General features: G+C 43.1%; 1 protein-coding gene across 1 annotated transcript in view; it reads left to right on the top strand.

The window, feature by feature from the left end:
- The window catches only part of PRUNE2 (prune homolog 2 with BCH domain), a 191897-nt gene that overhangs the window by 25483 nt on the left and 140571 nt on the right, over positions 1–25843 (top strand). Inside the window, exons 2-4 of the mRNA XM_064140915.1 lie at positions 19294–19398; positions 19853–20055; positions 21765–21928. Of these exons, the coding sequence (XP_063996985.1) occupies positions 19294–19398; positions 19853–20055; positions 21765–21928 (472 nt within the window). The remainder of the gene's footprint in view (positions 1–19293; positions 19399–19852; positions 20056–21764; positions 21929–25843) is intronic.

Here is a 25843-nt window from a genome sequence, read left to right as displayed (position 1 = left end):
CTTCTCCATCTCTTGCTTCAGTAACTCTCCTGGTAGGACTCCAGACTGCTGACTTCCATCTTCACTTGTTCCCAACAAGACGACAGGAACCATCTGTGAACAAAGCATAGTTCTTTTCCTGATCAGAAAGATCACCATAGGGAGGAGCTCCTCAGCGTGGGTTACTCTTTCCTCTGGGGGTTTTGTACAGTCTGTGCCTTCCGGCCAGTTGGTGATCACCTCCACCAGACCAGGTCAATTGAGATTACCCATTGGTGCTTGTTGGATTATCAGAGCCATCCACTTAGACCAGGTTGCATCTGTGGCATGATGCAGTGATGAACCTTTGCCCTTGAACATCCAGTTTAGAACTGGCAATCTAGGAGCTAAAAGCAATTGTGACTCAGTTCCAATCACTTCAGAAGCTGCTTTCACTCCTTCATAAGATGCTAGTATCTCTTTCTCTGTTGGGGTGTAATTTGCCTCTGAACCTCTGTAGCTACAACCCCAGAAACCAAGAGGATGACTACGTGTCTTGTTTGGAGCTCTCTGCCAAAGGCTCCAAGTTGGACCATTGTCACTGGCAGCCATGTACAGAATGTTCTTAATGTCTGGACCAGATCTCACAGGTCCTAAGCCCACTGCATGGACTACTTCTCACTTGATCTGATCACTGGAATTCTTTCCAGCTGTGCATCAATGTCCTGCCATAGATCAGCACACCAAATAGGCTTTCCTTTCCTCTGCCAACCATTCTTCTTCCAGTCCTTCAGCCAACCCCATAGAGCATTGGCTACCATCCATGAGTCAGTATAGAGGTAAAGGATAGGCCACATTTCACGTTCAGCCACATATAGAGCAAGTTGGACATCTTTTACCTACTCTTCTGGTAGGACTCCAGACTGTTGACTTCCATCTTCACTTGTTCGCAACAAGACAGCGACTCTGTTGTCTATATTTATGTTCTTGTTCTTATACATCTCAGCAAGCTTATGAGTGAAGTAGATATCGCTGTTGTTTCCTTTTCACAGCCTGTAATCTAATTCTCACCAGAACATTCTAGCTAGGCTCAAAGTAGCACAGTTGGTTTGATTTTCTTGGTTTTGTTTTATTCTTAATGTTACAGCAAAATTGGTATCAAAACAGGGTGCAAAAGTCCTGCTTCCCGAAGGTATGTGAATATAGGCATACATGTCTACCCTATTTATGAGCCGTTTTGCAGACCAGTTACTATGGAATGTACTATATACTCACACCCAGTCATCCAGTATAAGTGGTATCCCAAAGTCTGGCCATGAAGGCAAAACTTTGGAGAAGCAAGAGGATTTGAACATGTAAAGCTTATAAAACATGGAGGAAAGTCAGTGCCAAGCCAACTCATGGAATAAATCTGATTTTAAAAGGAACCAATAGGACTTTGATTGATGTTTTTAATTCTTTAGTCTTTCTTTTCATATGTAAATGGATTATCTGCAATACTTGATTAACCTTTATTTTTCAAATTAATATTTCATGTAGCAATCATTGTTACTTTTTTGCAATGTGAGTATGTGATACGGGGAATGTATTTAAAGGACAGGGTAGATCTCTGTGCAGTTTTATCCTATAAAATTAATTAAAAGTGAAAAAGGATGTTGGTAGGCATTAATCCTTGAACAGTGTGAACTGTGTGGAGCTTGTCTGTCTGAAGAATGCTAAATCAAAGCCTGTTGGTAATGCAGAAATATTGAACTGAGCTCCAAGCAGTGATAGCTGGCCACACCAATTCTTGATTAGAAATGACTAGCAAAGAATGCTCCTATCTTGTGGAAATTCCAGGAACAATCTGGGGATAAAGCTTTCTCACCTGACTGGCATGCCAGATAGTTAACCTGCCTCATTTCCAGTATTAATTTCGAAGTACCATCATGCCTCCATAGAATACCATGATTTTGGTAAATGGCATTGTAAAATAAAATTCTCTTTACCAAGCTTTTGACTGTTAATTGTGGCTTTTAGAGTATTCAGAAGACCAATAATACTCCTGTGGGAAGTGCAGACTGTCAGAGAGGAAAGAGAGGAGAGTGAAGATAACACCAAGTAAAATACCTGTAGCAGTTAGACCCTGGATAAATTATATATGTATGACAACTAAGGTGCAAAGACCTTCTCCTAGCCTTCATTATAGACTACGTAGTTGTAGCCATAGTCTTTTGTCATCAAATCTTAATGCAGCACAAAATGTCAGGTGATATTTTATACCTATCCAACCACTTCTGAGGTCAACGTTGAATTTTTATGTATCTTTTGAATTATTTTTTTATTATCTTTTTTGTGAGACTGGGTCTCCCACACAAAATGAGATTTAGAAAAATTTCCTTTTGTTTTATTACATTTTACTCTGCTAGTGGGTTGATGTTTCCTATAAAGCTTTTTTTAGATCCAGAATTAAAGAGCATTGTAAAACTTAGATCCAACTGGTAATGGTTTAAATCTAGCACACTTCAAATTTTCACTATTAAATCACATTCCTTAGGGAAGATTCCATTATGTAATGGTACAGTTTATAAATATTACAGTTAGCTACATTATTTATTATATACTTTACATGACAAATGTGATACTATGGGGGTGGAGAAATGTAGTAATTTTTTTCTATTCTCAAAAATAAGAGAAAAGAAACTTGGCAAGATAAAAGGCTGGCTTTCTTCCTTCCAATTTCCTTCCTTCTGAATTCCTTTTGAATTCTTCCCCTTCTTTCCCCCCGTCCCTTCCCTCCCTCCTTTCCCCCCGTCCCTTCCCTCCTTTCCCCCCGTCCCTTCCCTCCTTTCCCCCCGTCCCTTCCCTCCTTTCCCCCCGTCCCTTCCCTCCTTTCCCCCCATCCCTTCCCTCCCTTCCCTCCCTTCCCTCCCTTCCCTCCCTTCCCTCCCTTCCCTCCCTTCCCTCCCTTCCCTCCTTTCCCTCCTTTCCCTCCTTTCCCTCCTTTCCCTCCCTTCCCTCCCTTCCCTCCCTTCCCTCCCTTCCCTCCCTTCCCTCCCTTCCCTCCCTTCCCTCCCTTCCCTCCCTTCCCTCCCCTCCCTCCCTTCCCTCCCTTCCCTCCCTTCCCTCCCTTCCCTCCCTTCCCTCCCTTCCCTCCCTTCCCTCCCATCCTTTTATTTCAGATAGACCACCATGGAGCTTTCTTGTGGAAAGACTCATGAAATATTAAGCTACCTTGAACTTTACATAACATAGTAAATTATCTGTGCCTTGGCTTAAAGCTATTTCTTTGACAACAGAGGTTAACCAAAAGCCCTCAGGCTGATGGAAGTGTAATAATGCCTGATACTATAAGGAAAATGCAGAATGTACTGGATAGGTACTACTCTTATGTAGTTTAATTTATGCATTCCAATTTTATCATCAACTACTTAAACTTAAAAAATTTTAATAGATATACTGAGCGTTCATGATTCCTTTCAGGTTTGGCTCTAGTAACTGCAAGAGTTAGTCAAATTTTAGTCCTATTGCAACTGAGTCCCACAGATCTAAAGCTTCATCTTCCTGATTTTGGGCTTTTCTGCTGAAAAAAGAAGCCTTACTTCCATGTACTTGCTTTCTTCTAGCTAGCTGAGTAATGAGTAGTCTGTCCAACCTAATTGCATTGGAGATGACAGAAGAGGAAGCATTATCAGACCTGGGAGGGCACACTTCAGGGTTGCTTTTAAGGAGAGTGTGACATTTGGAAGATTATTAATAAGTAGTAGTAACATACTAAGAAGCCATTCAAGTAGCTGCATATGGTGGTAAGAAATGTTGATGAAATTTTGTTATCTTGGACCAGTAAGAGAGGAAGGAGAAGAGAATGAAGTTATGCTTAGCAAATAGATATTCAGAGATGAGGAAAAGCAAAATTCAGCATGTGCAGACTGTCAGTGGAAGGTCTATCTTATAGAATCATAGAATCAGTCAGGGTTGGAAGGGACCACAAAGATCATCTAGTTCCAACCCCCCTGCCATGGCCAGGGACACCCTACCCTAGATCAGGCTGGCCAGAGCCTCATCCAGCCTGGCCTTAAACACCTCCAGGGATGGGGCCTCAACCACCTCCCTGGGCAACCCAGTCCGGGCTCTCACCACTCTCCTGCTCAACAACTTCCTCCTCACCTCCAGCCTCACTCTCCCCATCCCCAGCTTTGCTCCTGTGATGGTTTGGGGGTTACCCCGCCCCCCCACACTTTTGTATTTGCCCCAGCTAACTCAGACGGACCCTGGGAATATAGATGAAGCAATTTATTTACAGCTAGCAGAATTTACAAGCAGCTATTTATAATATATACAGTTATATACAATTATATACAGAAATATACAAAGGATAAACAATATAAAAAGCACAACTCCCCTCCCAGAAACCTGAGTCCCCAGGAGGGGCTTTCAAACCACCCCAACACCTCCCCCCGTCCCTCTCAACCTTACCCCAGTCCTCAGGAAGAAAAGAGGTGCAGCCAAGAGGTTAGGGAGCAAGGTTAGTAGGAGCAGGGTTAATGAGATGTGACCAGGTCTAAGGCAAAAGCAAGAGTGAGAGACAAAATGGAGAATGTTTTCTTCTTCTTCCCAGAGTTCTCAGCGTGACTGTGAGAGAAGTAGACACAATTGTTTTTCATTTCACTGCCCGTTATCTAGTTCTTTTACCAAAACATTCCAGCTTGCTTCAAACTAGCACAATCCACCCCTTGTCTACTTCGCTCAGAGTATCGCTGAGAATTATCCAATCTAATCTAAACCAATATTTACACTAAAACAATATATACAAGTTCAGTTCACACTTCAATCAGATGTAGGTGATTCAAAAGCTCAGAACAGGGACTCCCAGGTGATGTTGGGTTCGTGCTCACGTACTGTAGATTCTATCGTAGACTCTCTCAGTGTTGGGCGCCGATGTTACCTAGAACAGAAAACTCCTAACAGTTTGAATTTAAACTCTCTCAGCTAAGGTTAAATTTCTCTGTGGAATACACTGGATTTCACCATTCTCCTGCATTACCCAGTATGTATGACCAGGACCCTCAGCAGAAACCACCCCTCGGACAGGTTTCCCTTCGCCCGAAGGAGAAAATACCCAAACAGTTTTCCCTAACAGATTCTTCTCATGTACAACAGGAACTTTATCACCGTCTACTGTTTGGACCAAATCTGATTGTGCAGGTCCCGCTCTGTTTACTGAACCTCTACTATTTACCAACCAGGTAGCTTGTGCTAAATGTTTGTCCCAGTTTTTCAGAGTTCCACCCCCCATGGCTTTTAGGGTGGTTTTCAGCAAACCATTGTAGCGCTCAATCTTCCCTGAAGCTGGTGCATAGTAGGGTATGTGATAGATCCATTCAATACCATGCTCTTTGGCCCAGTTTTTCACAAGATTGTTCTTGAAATGAGTACCATTGTCTGACTCAATTCTCTCTGGAGTTCCATGTCTCCACAAGATTTGTCTCTCCAAACCAACAATGGTGTTACGTGCAGTAGCATGTGGAACTGGATAGGTTTCCAACCATCCAGTGCTGGCTTCTACCATCGTCAGCACATACTGCTTACCAGAACGAGATCGAGGTAAAGTGATGTAGTCAATCTGCCAGGCTTCTCCATACTTGTACTTTGACCATCTCTCACCATACCATAAGGGCTTGATTCGCTTAGCTTGCTTAATAGCAGCACAAATGTCACAGTCATAGATGACTTGGGTGATAGCGTCCATAGACAAGTCAATTGACCTATCACGAGCCCATCGGTATGTTCCATCTCTGCCTTGATGTCCAGATGAGTCATGGGCCCACCGAGCTAAGAACAATTCACCTCGGTGTTTCCAATCAAGGTCAATGTCAAGTTCAGAGTTGGTATCAGCTTGAGCAATCTTAGCAGCTTGATCTGCCTTCTGATTATGTTGATGTTCCTCAGTTGCTCTGCTCTTAGGCATGTGTGCATCTACGTGCCGCACCTTCACTGGAATTTTCTCCAGCCGTGCATCAATGTCCTGCCATAGATCAGCACACCAAATAGGCTTTCCTTTCCTCTGCCAACCATTCTTCTTCCAGTCCTTTAGCCAACCCCATAGAGCATTGGCTACCATCCACGAGTCGGTGTAGAGGTAAAGGATAGGCCAATTCTCACGTTCAGCCACATCAAGAGCAAGTTGAACAGCTTTTACCTCAGCGAACTGACTGGATTCTCCTTCGCCATCTTTCGTTTCGGTAACTCTCCTGGTTGGACTCCAAACCGCTGACTTCCATATTCGCTTGTTCCCAACAAGACGACAGGAACCATCTGTGAACAAAGCATAGTTCTTCTCCTGATCAGAGAGATCACCATAGGGAGGAGCTTCCTCAGCACGAGTTATTTTCTCCTCTGGAGGTTTGGGACAGTCTGTGCCTTCTGGCCAGTTGGTGATCACCTCCACTAGACCAGGTCGGTCAAGATTACCCATTCGTGCTCGTTGGGTTATCAAAGCCATCCATTTAGACCAGGTTGCATCTGTGGCATGATGTGGTGATGAACCTTTGCCCTTGAACATCCAGTTAAGAACTGGCAGTCTAGGAGCTAAAAGCAATTGTGACTCAGTTCCAATCACTTCAGAAGCTGCTGTCACTCCCTCATAGGCTGCTAGTATCTCTTTCTCAGTTGCAGTGTAATTTGTCTCTGAACCTCTGTAACAACGTCCCCAGAAACCAAGTGGACGACCACGTGTCTCATTTGGAGCTCTCTGCCAAAGACTCCAAGTTGGACCATTGTCACTGGCAGCCGTGTACAGAATGTTCTTAATGTCCGGACCAGATCTCACAGGTCCCAAACCCACTGCATGGACTACTTCTCGCTTGATTTGATCAAAGGCTGCTTGTTGTTCAGGTCCCCACTCAAAATTGTTTCTCTTACGAGTCACATCATGCAGAGGTTTGACAATCTGACTGAAACCAGGAATATGCAGTCTCCAAAATCCCACCACACCAAGGAAAGAAAGTGTGTCCTTCTTACTGGTGGGAACTGCCATGGTAGAGACTTTGTTGATCACATCCTGAGGAATGTAACGGCGACCATCCTGCCACCGCACTCCCAGAAACTGAATTTCTCTGGCAGGTCCTTTGACCTTGTCTCTCTTTATGGCAAAACCTGCTTGCAACAGAATGTCAATGATTTTGTTACCTTTCTCGAAGACTTCCTCAGCAGTTTGGCCCCACACAATGATGTCGTCGATGTACTGGATGTGCTCTGGAGCTTTACCTTTCTCCAGTGCATTGTGGATGACTGAGTGACAGATGGTTGAGCTGTGTTTCCACCCCTGAGGCAAACGGTTGAACTGGTACTGGATTCCTCTCCAGGTGAATGCAAACTGAGGCCTGCACTCCTTTGCTATGGGAATAGAGAAGAAAGCATTAGCAATGTCTATGGTTGCATACCATATAGCCTCCTTCGATTCCAGCTCGTACTGGAGTTCCAGCATGTCCGGCACAGCTGCACTCATGGGTGGCGTCACCTCGTTGAGGGCACGAAAGTCAACTGTCAGTCTCCAGTCTCCCGTAGGTTTGCGCACAGGCCAGATGGGACTGTTGAAAGGTGAATGAGCTTTCTCAATGACAGCCTGACCCTCCAATTGACGAATCAGCTGATGAATGGGCAACAAAGAGTCACGGTTAGTTCTGTACTGCCTATGATGAACAGTTTGAGTTGCAATTGGCACTTCCAGGTCCTCTATGTCATGATGTCCCACAACTGCAGATTCATCTGAAAGTTCAGGTCTAACAGACAATTTCAATTTATCATCCTCCATCTCTACAGATGCTATTCCAAAAGCCCATTTATGACCCTTAGGATCTTTGAAACAACCTTGTCTCAAAAAGTCAATTCCCAAAATGCAAGGCGCATCAGGACCAGTTACAATAGTATGTGTCTTCCACTCTTTACCAGTTAAACTGATCTCAGCCTGTACCTTAGTTAACTCTTGAGATCCACCAGTGATTCCAAAGATAGAAATGGACTCTGTCCCTTTACAATTAGATGGCAATAAAGTACACTGAGCACCTGTGTCAACTAAAGCCCTGTATTTCCGAACTCTTGAACTGCCAGGCCACCTAATGAATACATTCCAATAGATTCGGTTTTCTCCACTATCCCTTTCCTCCTCCTGGCTGGAGGCAGGGCACCCCTAATGCTGAACATGGCATGTAGGGTGTACACAGTGATTGGTGTTGTTGCGAGAGGAACTGCAACTGTTGGAACAATTGCAGTTGCTCTCGGGAGCTGAAGAAGTGACAGCTACTTTTCGGGCATTACTGCCTCTGTTTCTGCCACTCTGCAGATCCCTGACCCTCTTTGAAAGAGCTGAAGTAGGTTTACCATCCCATTTGTTCATGTTCTCACCGTATGTGTCACGCAGAAGTATCCACAGTGACGCACGTGATTGCTGCTGTCTGGGTGGAATTTGTCTCCTCCTAGGCTGGAATTGCCTTGTAGGAGGTGGGCGTCTGTTCCTGATGGCAGAAACATGCACCCATTCAGATGATGCAGGAACGGTATCTTTTACCAGATTGGAAATTGAGGTTGTAAGGTCCTCCTTCAGTTCTTTCATGGTATTCTCAAAGCCATCTTTCATGCCCTTTATTTCAGAAGTCATAGTTTGTATGGCACAAACTAGACCAGAATGTGACAAGCTGTCCTCAATCTGCCTGAGCTGGTCAGTGAATTCACCAACAGTGAAAGACCTTCCATTATCACTCCTTGCTAGAAACTTACTGGCCAAGATGTTAGCATAGGATGAAGGAGCAAGCTTAATAAGCTTCTTCATGAGACCTGTTCCCAAAGGAATATCGTCAGGCTCATGAGTGCCATGATCTCCATAAAGCACTTCCTTCACAGCAAACTCCTTCAGAAGCTTAATTCCCTGCTCAACGGTGTTCCACTTCTTGGCAGCCCATGGCAAATCATCTCGGGAAGGATATCTCATAGCCACAGCCAACAGAAGGCGTGTCCACAAGCTAACCCTACCAAGAGGACTTGCTAGGTGTTTGTCCACTCCACTCTCCTTAGTGAGTGGTCCCAACTGCTTGGCAGACTTGTCTCCTACCTGCAGAGCATTAGCACCAATACCACGGCATCTTACTAACCAGCTTAGGATTGGCTCACCTGATTCCCTTGTGTATTCCTTCCTAACTTCCCTGACCTCTCTGAGTGGATCCTTGGAGCCTTGGATGTCATCTTCCTCCTCCTCTTCCTGTTGTTCTGGTGGTGCCGGGCCTAACACAATCTTCCTCATAGCATTCCTAAACTCATTGGAACCATCCTCTCTCCTGGCAGCTAACCTCACAGCGCTCCTCTCACTTGAGTATTGTTGTCTCAGCACATCTACAAGGTCTCGTAGACTAACTGCCTCCTCTTCCTCCTCTTGCTGCTGATCACCAGAGGTCCCATCTCTTACATCCTCCTGCGAACCACTCTTTGTCTTAGCTTTTGCCTTAGCAGGTGCCAGAAGGGCCTGAGCAGCAACAGACTTGGATGTGTCTGCTGGAGGATTTGAATCTTTAGGAGTCAGACCTGAAGGGTTTGAATCCTTAGGGGTCTGACCTGGAGCATTTGAATTATTGGAGGTCTGACTTGGAGCATTTGTATCCTTAGGGGTCTGACCTGGAGTTTGAGAGTTCAAATCTGCCTTGCTTTTAACAGGAGGATTTTGGTTCTGGTCTGCTGGCTGGGGGTTTGAATTGGCTGAGCTGGTGTCATTAGGATTTGGACTGACTGGGCTAGCGTTACTAGCACTAGTAGTATTATTAACATTAGTGGGATTATTTGCCTGTCCTCCTGGGATGCCTGCCAACCCTGACTTGTTTTCATTTTTGCTAGGGACATTCTGATTTTGGGTATTTGCCTGTGCTCCTGGGGCTCCTGCTAAACTCTGCGGCTTGTTTTGGTTATCCTTATCATTGTTTACGTTAGTGGCGGGAACACTGGCTGTGTTCCCAGAACCTACAGAGGAGGGTGGAGAGGCTGGCATGGGGGAAGCCGATAACTGTGTTCCCTTGTTTTGCTGTGAAAGAGACTGCTTCTGAGACACAGAATTTTTCCTAGCTCTTACAGAAGCTGGTTTTGAATTTTTAACCAATAATGCCAAAATTAATATGAATATTAAAATCATGAGGCAAATATTAAAAATTGTGAGAAGAAAAACAGTTTTACAAGAGCATGTCCCGAGGCAAACAGTTGGAATTCCTGTCTTAGGCTGAATAACTCTCATTAGAGCCATATTTAAAGCAGAATTTCCATTGATTGTCACATTATTGACCAGAGCTCCTGTAATGTCCTTGGTAATATTCTCAGAGATATTAAAACCAGCATAACCAAGAATAAAATCACCCCAGCTCCAGAACATGTTTGAAACCTTAGCTTTAGCCTTATTATAAGCCAGATCAATGAAATAAGCAACAATTTGAGCTTTTATCCAATTAAATGCCAAGTAAACAAAGCCAGACCAGAGCAATGCACCAACCAAATACAATAGCTGCTTGATTAGCTTCATCTTAATTCCCAGAGCTAATTTCCACTCACTGAAATATCTAGCCCCACGTTGGGAAAGCCAATTAAAAAAATGTGATGGTTTGGGGGTTACCCCGCCCCCCCACACTTTTGTATTTGCCCCAGCTAACTCAGACGGACCCTGGGAATATAGATGAAGCAATTTATTTACAGCTAGCAGAATTTACAAGCAGCTATTTATAATATATACAGTTATATACAATTATATACAGAAATATACAAAGGATAAACAATATAAAAAGCACAACTCCCCTCCCAGAAACCTGAGTCCCCAGGAGGGGCTTTCAAACCACCCCAACACCTCCCCCCGTCCCTCTCAACCTTACCCCAGTCCTCAGGAAGAAAAGAGGTGCAGCCAAGAGGTTAGGGAGCAAGGTTAGTAGGAGCAGGGTTAATGAGATGTGACCAGGTCTAAGGCAAAAGCAAGAGTGAGAGACAAAATGGAGAATGTTTTCTTCTTCTTCCCAGAGTTCTCAGCGTGACTGTGAGAGAAGTAGACACAATTGTTTTTCATTTCACTGCCCGTTATCTAGTTCTTTTACCAAAACATTCTAGCTTGCTTCAAACTAGCACAGCTCCATTCCCCCTAGTCCTGTCACTACCTGATATACTAAAATGTCCATCCCCAGCCTTTTTGTAGGCCCCCTTCAGATACTGAAATGCCACCAGAAGGTCACTTCAGAGCCTCCACTTCTCCAGAGTGAACAGCATCAACTCTTTCAGTCTGTCCTCATAGAAGAGGTGCTCCAGCCCTTTGATCACCCTCGTGGCTCTTTGGACACACTCCAGCACGTCCGCATATCCCTCTTGTAATAAGGGCTCCAGAACTGGATGCAATACTCCAGGGGAGGTCTCACCAGAGTGAAACAGAGGGGAAGAATCATCTCCCTCACCCTGCTGCCCACACTTCTCCTGATGCAGCCCAAGATGTGGTTGGTGCTCTGGGCTGCAAGTGCACATGCTGGCTCATGTTGAGCTTCTTGTCCCCAAGTCCCTATCCTCAGGGCTGCTCTCCAGGCAGTCACTGCCCAAGCCTGTATTTGTGCTTGGGATTGCCTCATCCCAGGTGCAGGACCTTGCACTTGCTCTTGTTGAACCTCATGAGGTTGGCTTGTGCCTACCTCTCTTTGCCTGTCCAGGTCCCTCTGAATGGATCCCTTCCCTCCAGCTTGTCTGCTGCACCACACAGCTTGGTGTTGTGAGCAAACTTGCTGAGGGTGCACTCAATGCCTCTATCCATGTCAGTGACAAAGATGTTGAACAAGATTGGTCCCAGGACTGATCTCGGAGGGACGCTGCTTGTCACTGGCCTCCACTTTGACATGGAGCCATTGACAGCCACTTCTTGGGTGTGGCCATCAAGCCAGTTCTTTGTCTATCTAGTGGTCTACCTATCAAACCCATGTGTCACCAGCTTGGAGACCAGAATGTGGTGTGGGACAGTGTCAGAGGCTTAGGTCCAGGTAAATGACATCAGCTGGTCACTCCTCATCTATGAATGTTGTGACCTGTTCATAGAAGGCCACCAGGTTAGTCAGGCAGGATTTGCCCTTGGTGAAGCCATGCTGAGTGTACCCAATCACCTCTTCACTATTCTACTATCTTAGCAGTGCCTCCAGAAGGATCTGCTCCATGATCTTACTGGGCACAGAGGTGAGACTGACTTGCCTGGAGTTCCCTGGATCCTCCTTCCTACCCTTTTTGAAAATGAGAGTTATGTTTCCCCTTTTCCAGTCATTATGCCTTGATTTTCTAGAAAACACAGATAAGAAATAAAGTACTGACAACAGACAGTAGCTGATGCTGATTTTGTGTTCTTTTCTGAACCAAAAGAAGCTATAGAAGCTGGAGAGCACCCCCAGCCTCAGGAGAGGTCGTACCAACTCAACAGAGGAAACTTCGCATGAAGTCTGTTTTGCTGAACAAAGAATGCCTGAGACAAAGAATGCCATTTCTTTCATATGCTTCCTTATTCTTCCCCTGTACTCAGCACTGGTCAGGCCACACCTTGAGTACTGTGTCCAGTTCTGGGCTCCTCAACTCAAGAAAGATGTTGAGGTGCTGGAACATGGCCAGAGAAGGGCAACAAAGCTGGTGAGGGGCCTGGAGCACAAATCCTATGAGGAGAGGCTGAGGGAGCTGGGGTTGTTTAGCCTGGACCTCATTGCTGTCTACAACTACCTGAAGGGACATTGTAGCCAGGTAGGTGTTGGTCTCTTCTCTCAGGCCACCAGCAACAGAACAAGGGGGGACAGTCTCAAGTTGTGCTGAGGGAAGTCTAGGCTGGATGTTAGGAGGAAGTTCTTGCCAGAGAGAGTGATTTGCCATTGGAATGGGCTGCCCAGGGAGGTGGTGGAGGCACCGTCCCCAGAGGTGTTCAAGAAAAGTCTTAGTGCCATGGTCTAGTTGACTGGCTAGGGCTGGGTGCTAGGTTGGACTGGATGATCTTGGAGGTCTCTTCCAACCTGCTTGATTCTATGATTCTGTTACAGTGAGTCCAGAGGAGGACCAAGAAGGTAATCAGAAGACTGAAGCACCTTTCCTGTGAAGGCAGGCTGAGGTAGTTGGAGTTGTTCAGCTTGGAAAAGATGGCTCAAGCCAGACCTTGTAGCAGCCTTTCAGTATTTGAAAAGGGCCTACAGCATAGCTAGAGAGGGACTTTTTGCAAAGGCATGTAGTGACAGGGGAAAGGATAGTGGCTTCAGACTGAGGAAGCTAGGTTTTGGGTAGATATTAGGAAAAAATCTCCCCCATGAGTGTGGTGAGGCACTGGAACAGATTGCCCAAAGACCAACCCCACCTGGCTACAACCTTCTTTTCACGTAATTGTAAAGAGCAGTAAGGTCTCCTCTAAGCTTCCTCCAGGCAAAACAACCCCAGCTCCCTTAGCTGCTCCTTGTAGGGTTTGTACCCCAGTACCCTGAGCAGCCTTGTTGCTCTTCTCTGGACACACTGCAGCACCTCAAAATCTTTCTTAAATTGCAGAGCCTGGAACTGGACACAGCACTCAAGGTGTGGCCTAACAGGTGTTGAGTACAGGAGCAGAATGACTTCCCTGCTCCTGCTGGCCACACTATTCCCAATGCAGGCCAGGATGTCATTGGCCTTGGCCACCTGGGCACACTGCTGGTTCGTGTTCAGCTGCTGTCAGCCAGTACCCCCAGGTCCCTCTTTACCTGGCTGCTCTCCAGCCGCTTTGTCCCCATCCTATAGTGTTTCATGCGGTTGTTGTGGCCAAAGTGCAGAACCTGGCACTTGGACTTGTCAAAACTCAATGGCATTGGACTGTGACCATATATCCAGCATGTCCAGGTCCCTCTGCAGCGGCCTCTTACCCTGTAACAGCTTGACACATGGTCCCAACTTGGTGTTGTCTGCAAATGTACTGACAGTGGTCTCAATCCCCGTATCCGGATTATCAGCAAAGATATTAAGCAGAACCGGGCTGAGCACCCATCTCTGGGGGACACCACTGGCTGCCAACTGGATGTGGCACCATTCACCATGACTTTGAAACTCCAGGTTGTGGCTCTCAAAGTTTCCTGGGGCTCGCAGGCTGTTCCAGGGTATCAGGCTCTTGGATGATAACCTGTTTCTTGTGAGACATTGCTGCGAGGTCTAATCCACAAAGCTCCTTTCGCTTGTGGGCTGTAATTGCAGCTGCAGTGATGCAGCTTACCAGAGGCTCTCAGCTCTCCTGGTCTTCCCCTGTCTGCCAATGGGGTGGAATTGCACTGAGGTTGTTGTAAATACAGCTTTCAGTAAGGCTTCTTACCTACTGCACTGGGGTGTTTGTGTCTCCTTTCTGCCTGGCAAGACATTTCTGTCTGCTCCTGGACTTTTACTATGTGCTGTGGCTGGCTGTAGTTTCAGACAGCATTTGGCAAAGCTTATTGCCCACAGTGCAGTAGGGCTCTTGTGCTTCCTTTCTGGGTGAACTGAAGCACAGCAAAGATACTAGGTAGACAAGGCAAGTTGTGTACAGTCTTGACTGGTATTTGTCATTTGCCTGAGAATCAGTTTGGCTAACTGGCAATTGCAATAAACAGAATAATTAACCAATAGAATGGCATTTACCCACATTTGTTGAAGGCAGAGGCCTTCCACGGGGCAAGCATGTGCCAGATGCGTGCACCTTGTTTACAAAAAGGTGAAGATATGAGCAAAACGCACCGGGGCAGGGTCTTGTTTGTCAGACCTGCTGGCACCTGGTACTTTGTCTTTTTCCCACATTCCCCTGGACCTTGGAAAGAGGAAGGTGGAGAGGGGGATTGTGTCTGGACCAGCCAGGACTTGTATTGGGTTGTGTTGTGCCTGTTTGGCCCTACCACCACGCTGTGGAAGATAAAAGTGAAGGTTGTTTTGTGAATTCAGCTGGTCTGAAAAGATAATTTTAACAGACATGAAAATAGTTTTGTAGAAATTAAATTACTCCTTGTAAAGTAACTTTGCTACCTTCCTCCTCGCTAGGTTTTGGGTGCTTTAGCAGTTAGAGTAAGCAACATTGTGGGCATAGACTATAGTACCTCACTGTTCTTGGAGGAGAGTATCATACTTATCCATGGATGATGGTGGTTTTGGCAGTTTTGGTTACCTGAGAAAGTGTTGTCATGTTGAAGGCACTGATTTCTGTGTCTTCTGAGATGCTACAAATCAGATTGAGAGTTAAAAATTGTCTTTTTGTTGTCCCATGGTAGAATTGATAGGCAACACCCATTTGAGCTAAGATGAGTGTTTGCAGTAGCCCTCACTTTTTGTCACTGCAGTTTGGCAGAGCTGATCTTTCACCCAGTGCACAGATCTCAGTTTGTCTGTTTGGCATGCGAAAAACCAGCATTTAACCTGCACCCACTTGTATAACACTGTAGTCATTACTAGACTTGTGATAAGATATAAGTGTAAGAAGGTTTGCTGTATTAAAATAGAATGCAAGAGACGCTACTTAGCAGTTTGGAGTCTTCTGTTAAAATAGTCTGTGCTTCTGACATCAGATACATACCCAGCTGAAATGATAGAGTTGCTTGGAGTAGAAAATGCTGTCCATGTGAACAGGTTATACAAATGTGATCTTTATGCGTTACTGAGTTATTTTAGTGGTTATCGCTGGGGAATGCGAAGGTGAATAATTCAGAACTAATGTACTGAGCAGTGTCAGGCGTAGTGTGTACCTGTTTATGTGCTTCCCTGTAGATGTTCTTGGGTGACAGTATTGCATGTGGCAGCTCTTGCATCATAGCTCCTGTTCTATACAATCGTAGAATCAAGCAGGTTGGAAGAGACCTCCAAGATCATCCAGTCCAACCTATTACCCTGCCCTATCCAATCAAATAGACCATGGTACTAAGTGCCTCGTCCAGGCTTTTCTTGAACACCTCCAGGGATGGCAACTCCACCACCTCCCTGGGCAGCCCATTCCAATGGCAAATCACTCTCTCTGGCAAGAACTTCCCCCTAATATCCAGCCTATATCTCCCCCAGCACAACTTGAGACTGAGTCCCCTTGTTCTGTTGCTGGTTGCCTGGGAGAAGAGACCAACCCCCACCTGGCTACAGTGCTTTTGCATTTCCTTTAATGAACAAAATTCTTCAGACAGAAGAAATGATGTGGACCATCACTTTTCTCTCTCATCAGTGTCTTACATCATTAGCATGTGAAGCACAGGCTTTTCTTTTCTGTTTGTTCTCAACAATTTTGGCCTTGAAATAGAAACCTGAATTAATTACTATCACAGATTATAGGCTGACTTTATATTTAAACATTAGTTGAATATCTGTCATGATTTGTTGGAAGAACTCCATTGCATAAATGCTTTGGTAAAAGTCACAAATGAGGGATTAGAGAGTAAAATGGGATAGCTGTGTGCAAATGAATAGATTCTTACTTACAAAGTAAAAAAAAAATACACCCTCTTGGGAATGACCAGAGAAGGACAGTATGCAATGGAACCCCCTGAATGTCTTCAGATGTTTGAGGTTTGTTCCCTTTCTTTTGAGAAAGCATTGGAAGCATCTGGTAGGTTACCTCAACTGCATTCTCGTCTTAAGCAGAAATACTGTGGAAGAAACCAGAGACTGTTTGGAGGGATATTATGTTAATAGCCTGACCATAGAATCATAGAATCAATCAGGGTTGGAAGGGACCACAAAGATCATCTAGTTCCACCCCTCCTGCCATGGGCAAGGACACCCTACCCTAGATCAAGGTGGCCAAAGCCTCATCCAGCCTGGCCTTAAACACCTGCAGGGATGGGGACTCAACAACCTCCCTGGGCAACCCAGTCCAGGCTCTCACCACTCTCATCATGAAGAACTTCCTCCTCATGTTCAGTCTGAACCTACCCATCTCCAGCTTTGCTCCATTCCCCCTGGTCCTGTCACTTCCTGATATCCTAAAATGTCCCTCCCCAGCTTTTTCGTAGGCCCCCTTCAGATACTGGAAGGCCACAAGAAGGTCACCTCAGAGCCTCCTCTTCTCTGGACTCAACAGCCCTAACTCTTTGAGTCTGTCTTCATAGCAGAGGTATTCCAGCCCTCTGATCATCCTCATGGCCCTTCTCTGGACACGGTCCAGCACGTCCACATTCTTTTTGTAACGGAGGCTCCAGAACTGGGTGATTAGTTTTGTTTATGTGTGGGCTTTTGTGTTTGTTTTGTTTTTAAATCTGAATTGTTTTTCTTTTTTATTTTAAGCAGCTGCTAAAGAGTTTTGCTAGTTCTAATCCCATGTGATTTTATATAGTTTTTAGAACTGCATTATACCTGTTTGGCAAGGCTGCAGCTAATCATAGAATCATAGAATCAACCAGGTTGGAAGAGACCTCCAAGATCATCCAGTCCAACCTATCACTTAGCCCTATCTAATCAACTAGACCATGGCACTAAGTGCCTCATCCAGTCTTTTCTTGAACACCTCCAGGGATGGCAACTCCACCACCTCCCTGGGCAGCCCATTCCAATGGCAAATCACTCTCTCTGTGAAGAACTTCTTCCTAATATCCAGCCTATACCTACCCTGGCACAGCTTGAGACTGTGTCCCCTTGTTCTATTGCTGGTTGCCTGGGAGAAGAGGCCACTATAATGGTAGTGTGACTAGTTAAAACAAATGTTCAGATTTTAGTGATCGAGAGAGTGAGTTCTTAAAACAACACACAAATTTTCCTGCTTTTTCATGTACCTGATGACATGAATAGGTCTGATACCCATCACTGATGACTGTTGAGAATCCTTCCTAGTTGTATACGAGATAGTGTTTTGTGGAATAGGAGCAATTTGTTTTATAAGGATAGGATAATTAGATACATAACCACATTAGATGGTTTGATTTTTTTTTTTGCATTATTGTTTGCACTGGATTCCTAGAAGTACAGTAACTTTGTAGGTTTAATAATCAGTTTGTTAGTTCATTCAGTTTCCTTCTTTTTTAGGGTTAAATTATTTGCTATGTAGTTACAATGAACCTAAAGAAAAAGACTTCTAAATGCTAAATAGCACTGGAAAAGAATGAGCTCATTAGCTTTATTTTAATTTCTCGGGTGGTAGATAAAGCAGAAATGTATGCTACAGAAGAGCAGTATGACCAAAAAGAATAAAATGAAGACAGTTGGTTGATGTTGAAGGCCTACATCTTACATGAACGTATCTATTCCAGACACTGTACTTTTTGGACAACTGTTTTTCTGAATTCATAGGGAATGAAGAATAGGTGTCCTAGTTTTAAAACTCAAAAGTATGTTGGTGACTGTGTTTCATGTAAGGGAAAGAGAACCAAGTTTCTTCCTTATATCCAAGTAGAGGTAAAAATTAGACACAGAGAAAGATTGGTTTGAAAAAACTGCACATGTGGAATTACTGAGGATAATATACTGATTATATGTTTTTGATGAGAGATTAAAGTTACATTTAATATCCACACTCCTAATTCAGAATAACAAGAAGTTATATGCCTGTATGCTGCAACAATAACAGAATTGTTTAACTGCATATGTTTGGTTCTGAAACATACACCTTAGTGTTAGTTTCATATGTTTGTCAAACTAAGAAGCATACCTCATTAAAAGAAAATACATTGGAATATTTGCATGGAGCTGGCTTGACATTAATGATGTGCACAAGCGAAAATCATCACCTCACGTTTTGTGTGAGCTACTATAAAGAAGGTAAACACTTCCCTGCAGAATGTTGCTTTCACAAGGTTGGTCTGCCTTCACTTTTCCTTGTATTTGCAAGGCTATGATTTTATTAAACTCAAAACAGACTTGCTTTGGTTGGCAAGTGAGAACAATTCAAATCATTTAGTGCTTTATGAGATGTGTCCAGTTTCTGAAGAAGGTGAAAGCCACTTGATTTGTCTAGTTACTGACTTCAGAAGAGCAAATTAAACAGGGAAATTTAAAATTGCAACTTGCAGTGTATAGGTATGCTGTATATATTTCCACACTTGGACTGCTTTTCTTAGGAGATTTGAGATGCTTTCAGAAGCTTTTTTTCACAGAGACAGAGAGCTGCTTGTCTGTTACTTTGCTGTTAAAGGAGCTTCTGTTAGGTTAGACTTTGGGTTCTAATCTGGAGTCTCTTATGAAACCTAGATTTCTTGGCTTCTGTGGGAGATGTGAAGCCAATGCGACATGTCTGATCCCACATAAATGCATTCTTACAGCCAGTGGTGAAAAGTGCTACAACTGACAACAATGCTGGATATTTTACTTGCCTTTTGAAGTGTCTTGATGATTTGGTTTTGTTTTGTCATATTTGTTATTCATTGCAGTTATCTTCTTAATGTGTTACAGAGCAGAAGCAAACACCTGGAGAAAGTCCATGTTGTTCTTGGGAATAAGTCCTGTGATTTGGATTCACTCATTTCTACTCTGGCCTATGCCTACTTTCTAGACAAGGTAATGGAAAAAATGGAGCTTGTGGTCTTACCTCATTTGTTCCAAGTTGTTACAGGCATCTTACTGTTAAGCTGTTTAAAACATACTGTGAGAATATTATTCTGGGTAATAATTTTGTTGTGATCAGAGGGAGATTTTTTTAAATAGAGATGATCCAAATTTCTTTCTATTCAAAAACTGATGAGTGGGTATTAGATGACTTATTCAATAGCAGCAAAAAAAAATCACTCTTTACTGGTTTCTCAGCCATTCTGTGGAAAGCATACACAGAACAAGAAAAAAAGCAGTAGACACTTCTAAAAAATTAAAGAAAAGGGAAAAAAAACCCAACCAAACGGAATTCACACTGCTTCTAAGTGCTCACTCTGTTAAAACATCTTCCTATAAAGCATAAAGATAAATAAATACCAGGCCTTATTTTATATAGCTCTGACAGTTCACACCTACGTTTCAGGTCAGTCCTCCTGATGTGCTTTGCTTACCTGTGCTGAACATACCAAGAAGAGATTTTAGTTACTTCACAGAGACGAGATATATATTGAAGGAGCTGAATATCCCAGAGTCATTTCATATCTTCCGGGATGAAATCAATTTGCACCAGCTGAATGCTGAAGGGAAATTGTCTTTAACGCTTGTAAACAGCAACATGCTGACAAGGTATTGCATTCTGTGTATAACAAGATGGCTTGTGTGGGTTTGAGCTCTTTTATATTTTGCATTTTTGTGTGTTGGTATTGGTATTGCTTTGTTAACACAGGCAAACACAACAAAACAAAACAGAAGATGTTAAAATATATTTTATCTCATGTTGTGTCCACTAATAGTCATCTTTCCATCGCTTTTAATGGACCTGCCTTTTTTTAAAGACCTTGGATTAGATTGGATATTTTCCATTAGGTATGCGTAGGTTAGATATTTTAATTTAGCTTGAATTTTCTGGAAGCTTCCTGTGACCAGTAAATTTGAGATCAGTTTTTTTTCATTCTTTTTAGCTTTCACTGAAGCATCAGGACTCTCATGTTGATTTGGAGATGGAGCACTTGCATATGTTCTGTTAAGATGTCTACTAGATTATTGCAGTCCTTATAAACTACAGCATTTTTATCAAACTGTCCTCAAGTGCCAAAGCCTCAGAGTTTCTCTGTGGAAGACTGTCTTAGTCCATATACCCATCCCTAGAAGGGAATGTGTTGGAGAATTCTTGTTAGCAGAGGACACAGAAATGATAAACATGAGCAACTGTGCTGAGAAACGGCCTTGGGACACTGCTAGCCCAGGAAATCAAACTGTAGACAAGTGAGCACCCCACACACAGCTGCAGTGGGCAGAGTTAGATAGCCAAGGGGACTGGAGTAGGTGGTCTGGAGGACTGACCCTCAGATTGTTATGGTATGCTGACCTATCTATGCCTTATAAGTAACCCTGTACCCTCTGATTGTAACCAATCTTGGTGGAGCACGCCTCTTGCTAGAATGCATATAAGTCACTGTATCACAGAAATAAAGTGGATTATGACCATCTACCCATATTGGTGAACAAAGAGTCATTGTACCCACAGCGCTCCACCGACAGGAATGTTCACAAGCCTATAGTGAATTGTTTATGGGGAGCCTCTTTTTAATGATGTGTCTTGCTCAGAGGGAAGGATGCTGTTTACTTGCAACTCTGTTAAGAACTTAATATAAGTAACAGTTTGTTGTGCTGTGACCCCATCCTACTCTGAGAGGTTTCTACAGAAAGTCTAAAATAAGAAACATGCAGGAAATCTCATAGATATTGATTCTTTAGCTGCTGTGAGCTTACTGCATGGTTCACTTTTTCAGAGTAAAAACTGTCTGTAAGATTCCCTTTTGTTTATTAGTCTCTTCCTGTATTCCTTCCTTCCAAAGAATTATTATTAGCATTTTATAGTATTAAGTATAGTTTGGCTTTGTTATTGCTATTAAAAACAGAAAATTGAAAAAAAAAATTAAGTGCAACAAAAAGATCTTTTGTAAGTTTTCAAAATATTCGATGAGGAATATCCTAACTCTCTCCTATATAAAGAGTTGTATTTGAGTACATCCAGAAATATGTGGGTTTTTTTTTCAAATGACTAATTTAAAAATACTTTTATAATGGAAATGTAAACGTTACCCATGTATCAAACAATAAAAACAAAACAAAACAAAACCCTTTAAGCACTTTGTTAAAAAAAATAAAGGTAGGACTTCACAGCAACATTTTTTTGGCTTTTTAGTAGACTTACAAGAGGAGCAGCAATGGTGTTGTAGTACAGAGTTGTAAAAAAATGTTTATCACTGGTTTACTGGGTTGTTTAAGCAGCTAGGAAAAAAATATATATAATTTTTGAATTTGTTTGATAGTGAGGATAAAAGTTTGGAATCAGCTGTTGTTAAAGTCATCAATCCAGATGAGCGATGTGATTGCAGCCTGGAGTTACAAGCATCTTCTTCCTCTTTAGTAGTAAAAGAAATTCTTCAAGAGGCACCAGATTTAATCACTCAGCAACTGGCTTATCTCCTCAGAGGTGAGAGATTACTCTTTATATTAAATACTGAAAGGTTTAATGGAGTGTTTCTAAATGTGCTCATGCAGAAAGAGTGTGATCCATTCTTTGGTTAACAATCCCTTTAAAGACCACAGGAAGCTTCATAAAAGAAGCAGGGAGTAAAGAGTTTGTTAAAGAGTAACATTACATTGAATATTAAAAATGTGCATTTAAAAATAGGCTTGAGAGGTCTTTGCTGTATCAGTAGACAAGAATATTAAATGGAGCTGTCGACACATCAGCTGGATAGCTGGAAAAGCTGTGCAGTTTGTTGATTCCAGGGGCACTGTGGACAGCAATATGGATTGGAATCCAGTATTTACATGTTAAAGCTTCTCCCAGTGGTGGTACTTTGTTGTAGACTGATGTTTTAGTGGCATAATGTGAAAATTGTACTGTTTAGAAATGCTGTAACCAAGTCTTCATTGTCCTTTCCTTTTTTATTCCTGGTAGAGTACAATGGATGGGGCTTTCAACAGTCAGAACTATTTTAATTTCTGTCTTCTTAGTTCATTGGTTGTATTAGTTCCCTCAGTTTATTTGTTGCAGCAGAACTCTTCAACTGGAAACAAAATTGGTGTTCAACAGAACTGATTGCTGCTTATAAGATATTTACTGGATTTTAATAATGTTTAATGAATTTTAAAGGTTTTGAATTTTAATTGATATGCAACTGTTAACTGCCCTTGTAAGAAATGGGTGTGGGTATATTTAACGAGGATTGTGAAAACTTGCCTACACTTAGATTTCAGAAGCTACTGGAGTCCTGGCTTGTCACTGTGTCGTCACTGTGGTAACTAGTGTAATGAAAAATTGCAGAAGGTAATTTTTTTTTCATGTTTCCAGAGAAGCAATATTAAGAGTAACAGAATTTGGCCTGTTTTTTTAGCATCTTTCCATGCTAAAAACCTCTATTAAATATGCCATGAAATATTTTTGTAAACTCAACATTTCTGTTGCGTATCTCTCCAGTAACCTAGGCAAATTACTTCCATGGATGTAGAGCCAGTTACAAGGTCCTACTGTGGCTTTTTAATCTTATCTGGCTTTACAGTGAGTATTTTGCTAGAAGGCTTGTAAGGTAATACAGATATCTTATATTTTAATAATTATTGCATAGTGGCTGTGACAACTTAATTTGTTGCTTCTTCTTCAAACTTCTTGTTTTGCTCGCAGTCTGTTAGCATAATTTTTTCCATTTTGATAACAAAGGCAGACGTTTGTAACCTGCTGTATTTCAGCTTTGAACAAACTTCACATGCTCTTCTGTATTTAAAAAGACAGAAAACTTTTCCTGTTAAACTAGGCATTCTTGATTTAGGTAGCTTAATAATTAAGGACTGTGGGTTTTTTAGCTGAATGCTTTCCTGGTATCTCTCTCCCTGTCAGACATACTATAAGTTAATTCTACCCTTGGGTTTTGAATAGAGGCTGCTTGGAGAGTCAGGGTGTTATACAGCCATATTTGTCTTAAGTTAGAGCTTGTGCTATCCCTGGACATGTGCCAGAAGCAAACGATTATAGAACCTGCCAGAGTCTTGGGCCTGTATTGTTTTATTTCCCCAGAGATGTTTAGAAGGGGACTGTTGCCAAACTCAAGATCCATTAAACTGCTGAATCATTAAATTTTCTGTTGCAGCCAGCTGGCAAGGATGTAATTCCAAGCACTCACTGTCAGGTACCTCAGGTCAATGCACTCTCGAAAGTGCCTCCTTATGTTTATTTGTATAAGGCCTTGAAGTATGCCACAAGGTGCAGGCTTTAACATGTAAACAGAGACAGATTTACAGCAAGAGCATGAGCAGTTTAGGTTTGGTGTGGGGTTTTTTAATGTGTATGACAGTTTGGGTGTTACCCGCCCCCACCATTCTTATGAAATCACCCAGACTAGACTCAGAGGGCTAGAAATTAAGGAATGAAGCTTATATTTGCAGCTTAGCACAACATACAAGCAGGTATTTACAATAAATACAGCTATATACAGAAATATACAAGGTAAACGTAATACAGAAACACAACACCCCTCCCAGAAACCTGAGTCCCCAGGAGGGGCTCCCAACCACCTTTCCAGCTTCTTTCCACCCCTTTACCTTACCCCACCCCTTTGTCTTATGTGCAAGGTGAGTTTGGAGGGTCGGCCAGGGGAGTTAGAAAGCAGAAGGATTAGTTACACAGCAGATTAGGGAGAAAAGTACAGGCACCAGCTGTAACAGAGAGCCACACTGTGTTACCTATGTTTGTGTTCTTGTTTTTATACATCTCAGCAAGCCTATGTGTGAAGTAGACATCACCATAGTTTCCTTTTTACAGGCTATAATCTAATTCTCACCAAAATATTCCAGCTAGCCTCAAACTAGCACAATCCACCTCTGTTTCACTCAGCATTTTGCTGAGAATTATCTGTCTAATATAAAACAGTATTTACAGTAATAAGTTCAGTTCACATGTCATTCTGGCTATTTTGGATGTAGGTGACTCAAAAGCTCAGAAAACAGGAAACAATTTGTTTCCTCACAGATGAGATGAGAACAGGGATTCCCAGGTGACATTGTTTTTGTGCTCATGTACTGTAGATTCTCTTGTAGATTCTGTCTCATTGGACACCAGGTAATATCTAGAACAGAAAACTCCTTACAGCTTGTATTGTACTCTCTGAATTTAAACTCTCTCAGTTAAATTTAGATTTCTCTGTGGAATACACTGGATTTCACCGTTCTCCTGCATTACTCAGTAGGTATGACCAGGACCTTTAGTAGAGACCACACCTTGGAGAGGTTTCCCTTTGCCTGATGGAGAAAACAGAATCATGGAATCAATCAGGGCTGGAAGGGACCACAAGGATCATCTAGTTCCAACCCCCCTGCCATGGCCAGGGACACCCTACCGTAGGTCAGGCTGGCCAGAGCCTCATCCAGCCTGGCCTTAAATACCTCCAGAGATGGGGCCTCAACCACCTCCCTGAGCAACCTATTCCAGGTTCTCACCACTCTTATCATGAAGAACTTCCTCCTGATGTCCAGCCTGAACCTACCCATCTCCATCTTCGCTCCATTCCCCTAGTCCTGTCACTCCTTGAAATCCTGAAAAGACCCTCCCCAGCCTTTTTGTAGGCCCCCTTCAGATACTGGAAGGCCACAAGTAGGTCACTTTGGAGCCTCCTCTTCTCCAGACTGAACAGTTCCAACTCTTTGTGTCTGTCCTCATAGAAAAGGTGCTTCAACCCTCTGATCATCCTCGTGGCCCTTCTCTGAACATGCTGCAGCATGTCCACATCCCTCTTGTAATAGGGGGCTCCAAAACTGGACACAGTGCTCCAAGTGGGGTCTCTCGACAGTGATGTAGAGGGGGAGAATCACCTCAATCAACCGGTTGGCCATACTAAAACATCCAAACAATTTACCCTAACAGATTCTTTTCATGTACAACAGGAACTTTATCACCATCCACTGTTTGGACCAAATCTGATTGTGTAGATCCTGCTCTGCTTACAGAACCCCTACTATTTACCAGCCAGGTTGCTTCTGATAAATGCTTGCCCCAGTTTTTCAAAGTTCCAACCCCTGTGACTTTTAGGGTGGTTTTCAGCAAACCGTTGTAGCATTCAATCTTCCCTGAAGCTGGTGCATAGTAGGGTATGTGATAGATCCATTCAATACCGTGCCCTTTGGTCCTGTTTTTCACAAGATTGTTCTTGAAATGAGTGCCATTGTCTGACTCGATTCTCTCTGGAGTTCCATGTCTCCACATGATCTGTCTCTCCAAGCCAAGAATGGTGTTACGTGAAGTACCATATGGAACTGGATAGGTTTCCAACCATCCAGTGCTGGCTTCCACCATCGTCAGCACATACTGCTTGCCAGAACGAGACTGAGGCAAACTGATGTAGTCAATCTG

This window comes from Pogoniulus pusillus, chromosome Z (genome assembly GCF_015220805.1).
Source record: "Pogoniulus pusillus isolate bPogPus1 chromosome Z, bPogPus1.pri, whole genome shotgun sequence".
Lineage (NCBI taxonomy): Eukaryota > Metazoa > Chordata > Aves > Piciformes > Lybiidae > Pogoniulus > Pogoniulus pusillus.
This window is presented reverse-complemented; position numbering and strand designations above follow the sequence as displayed.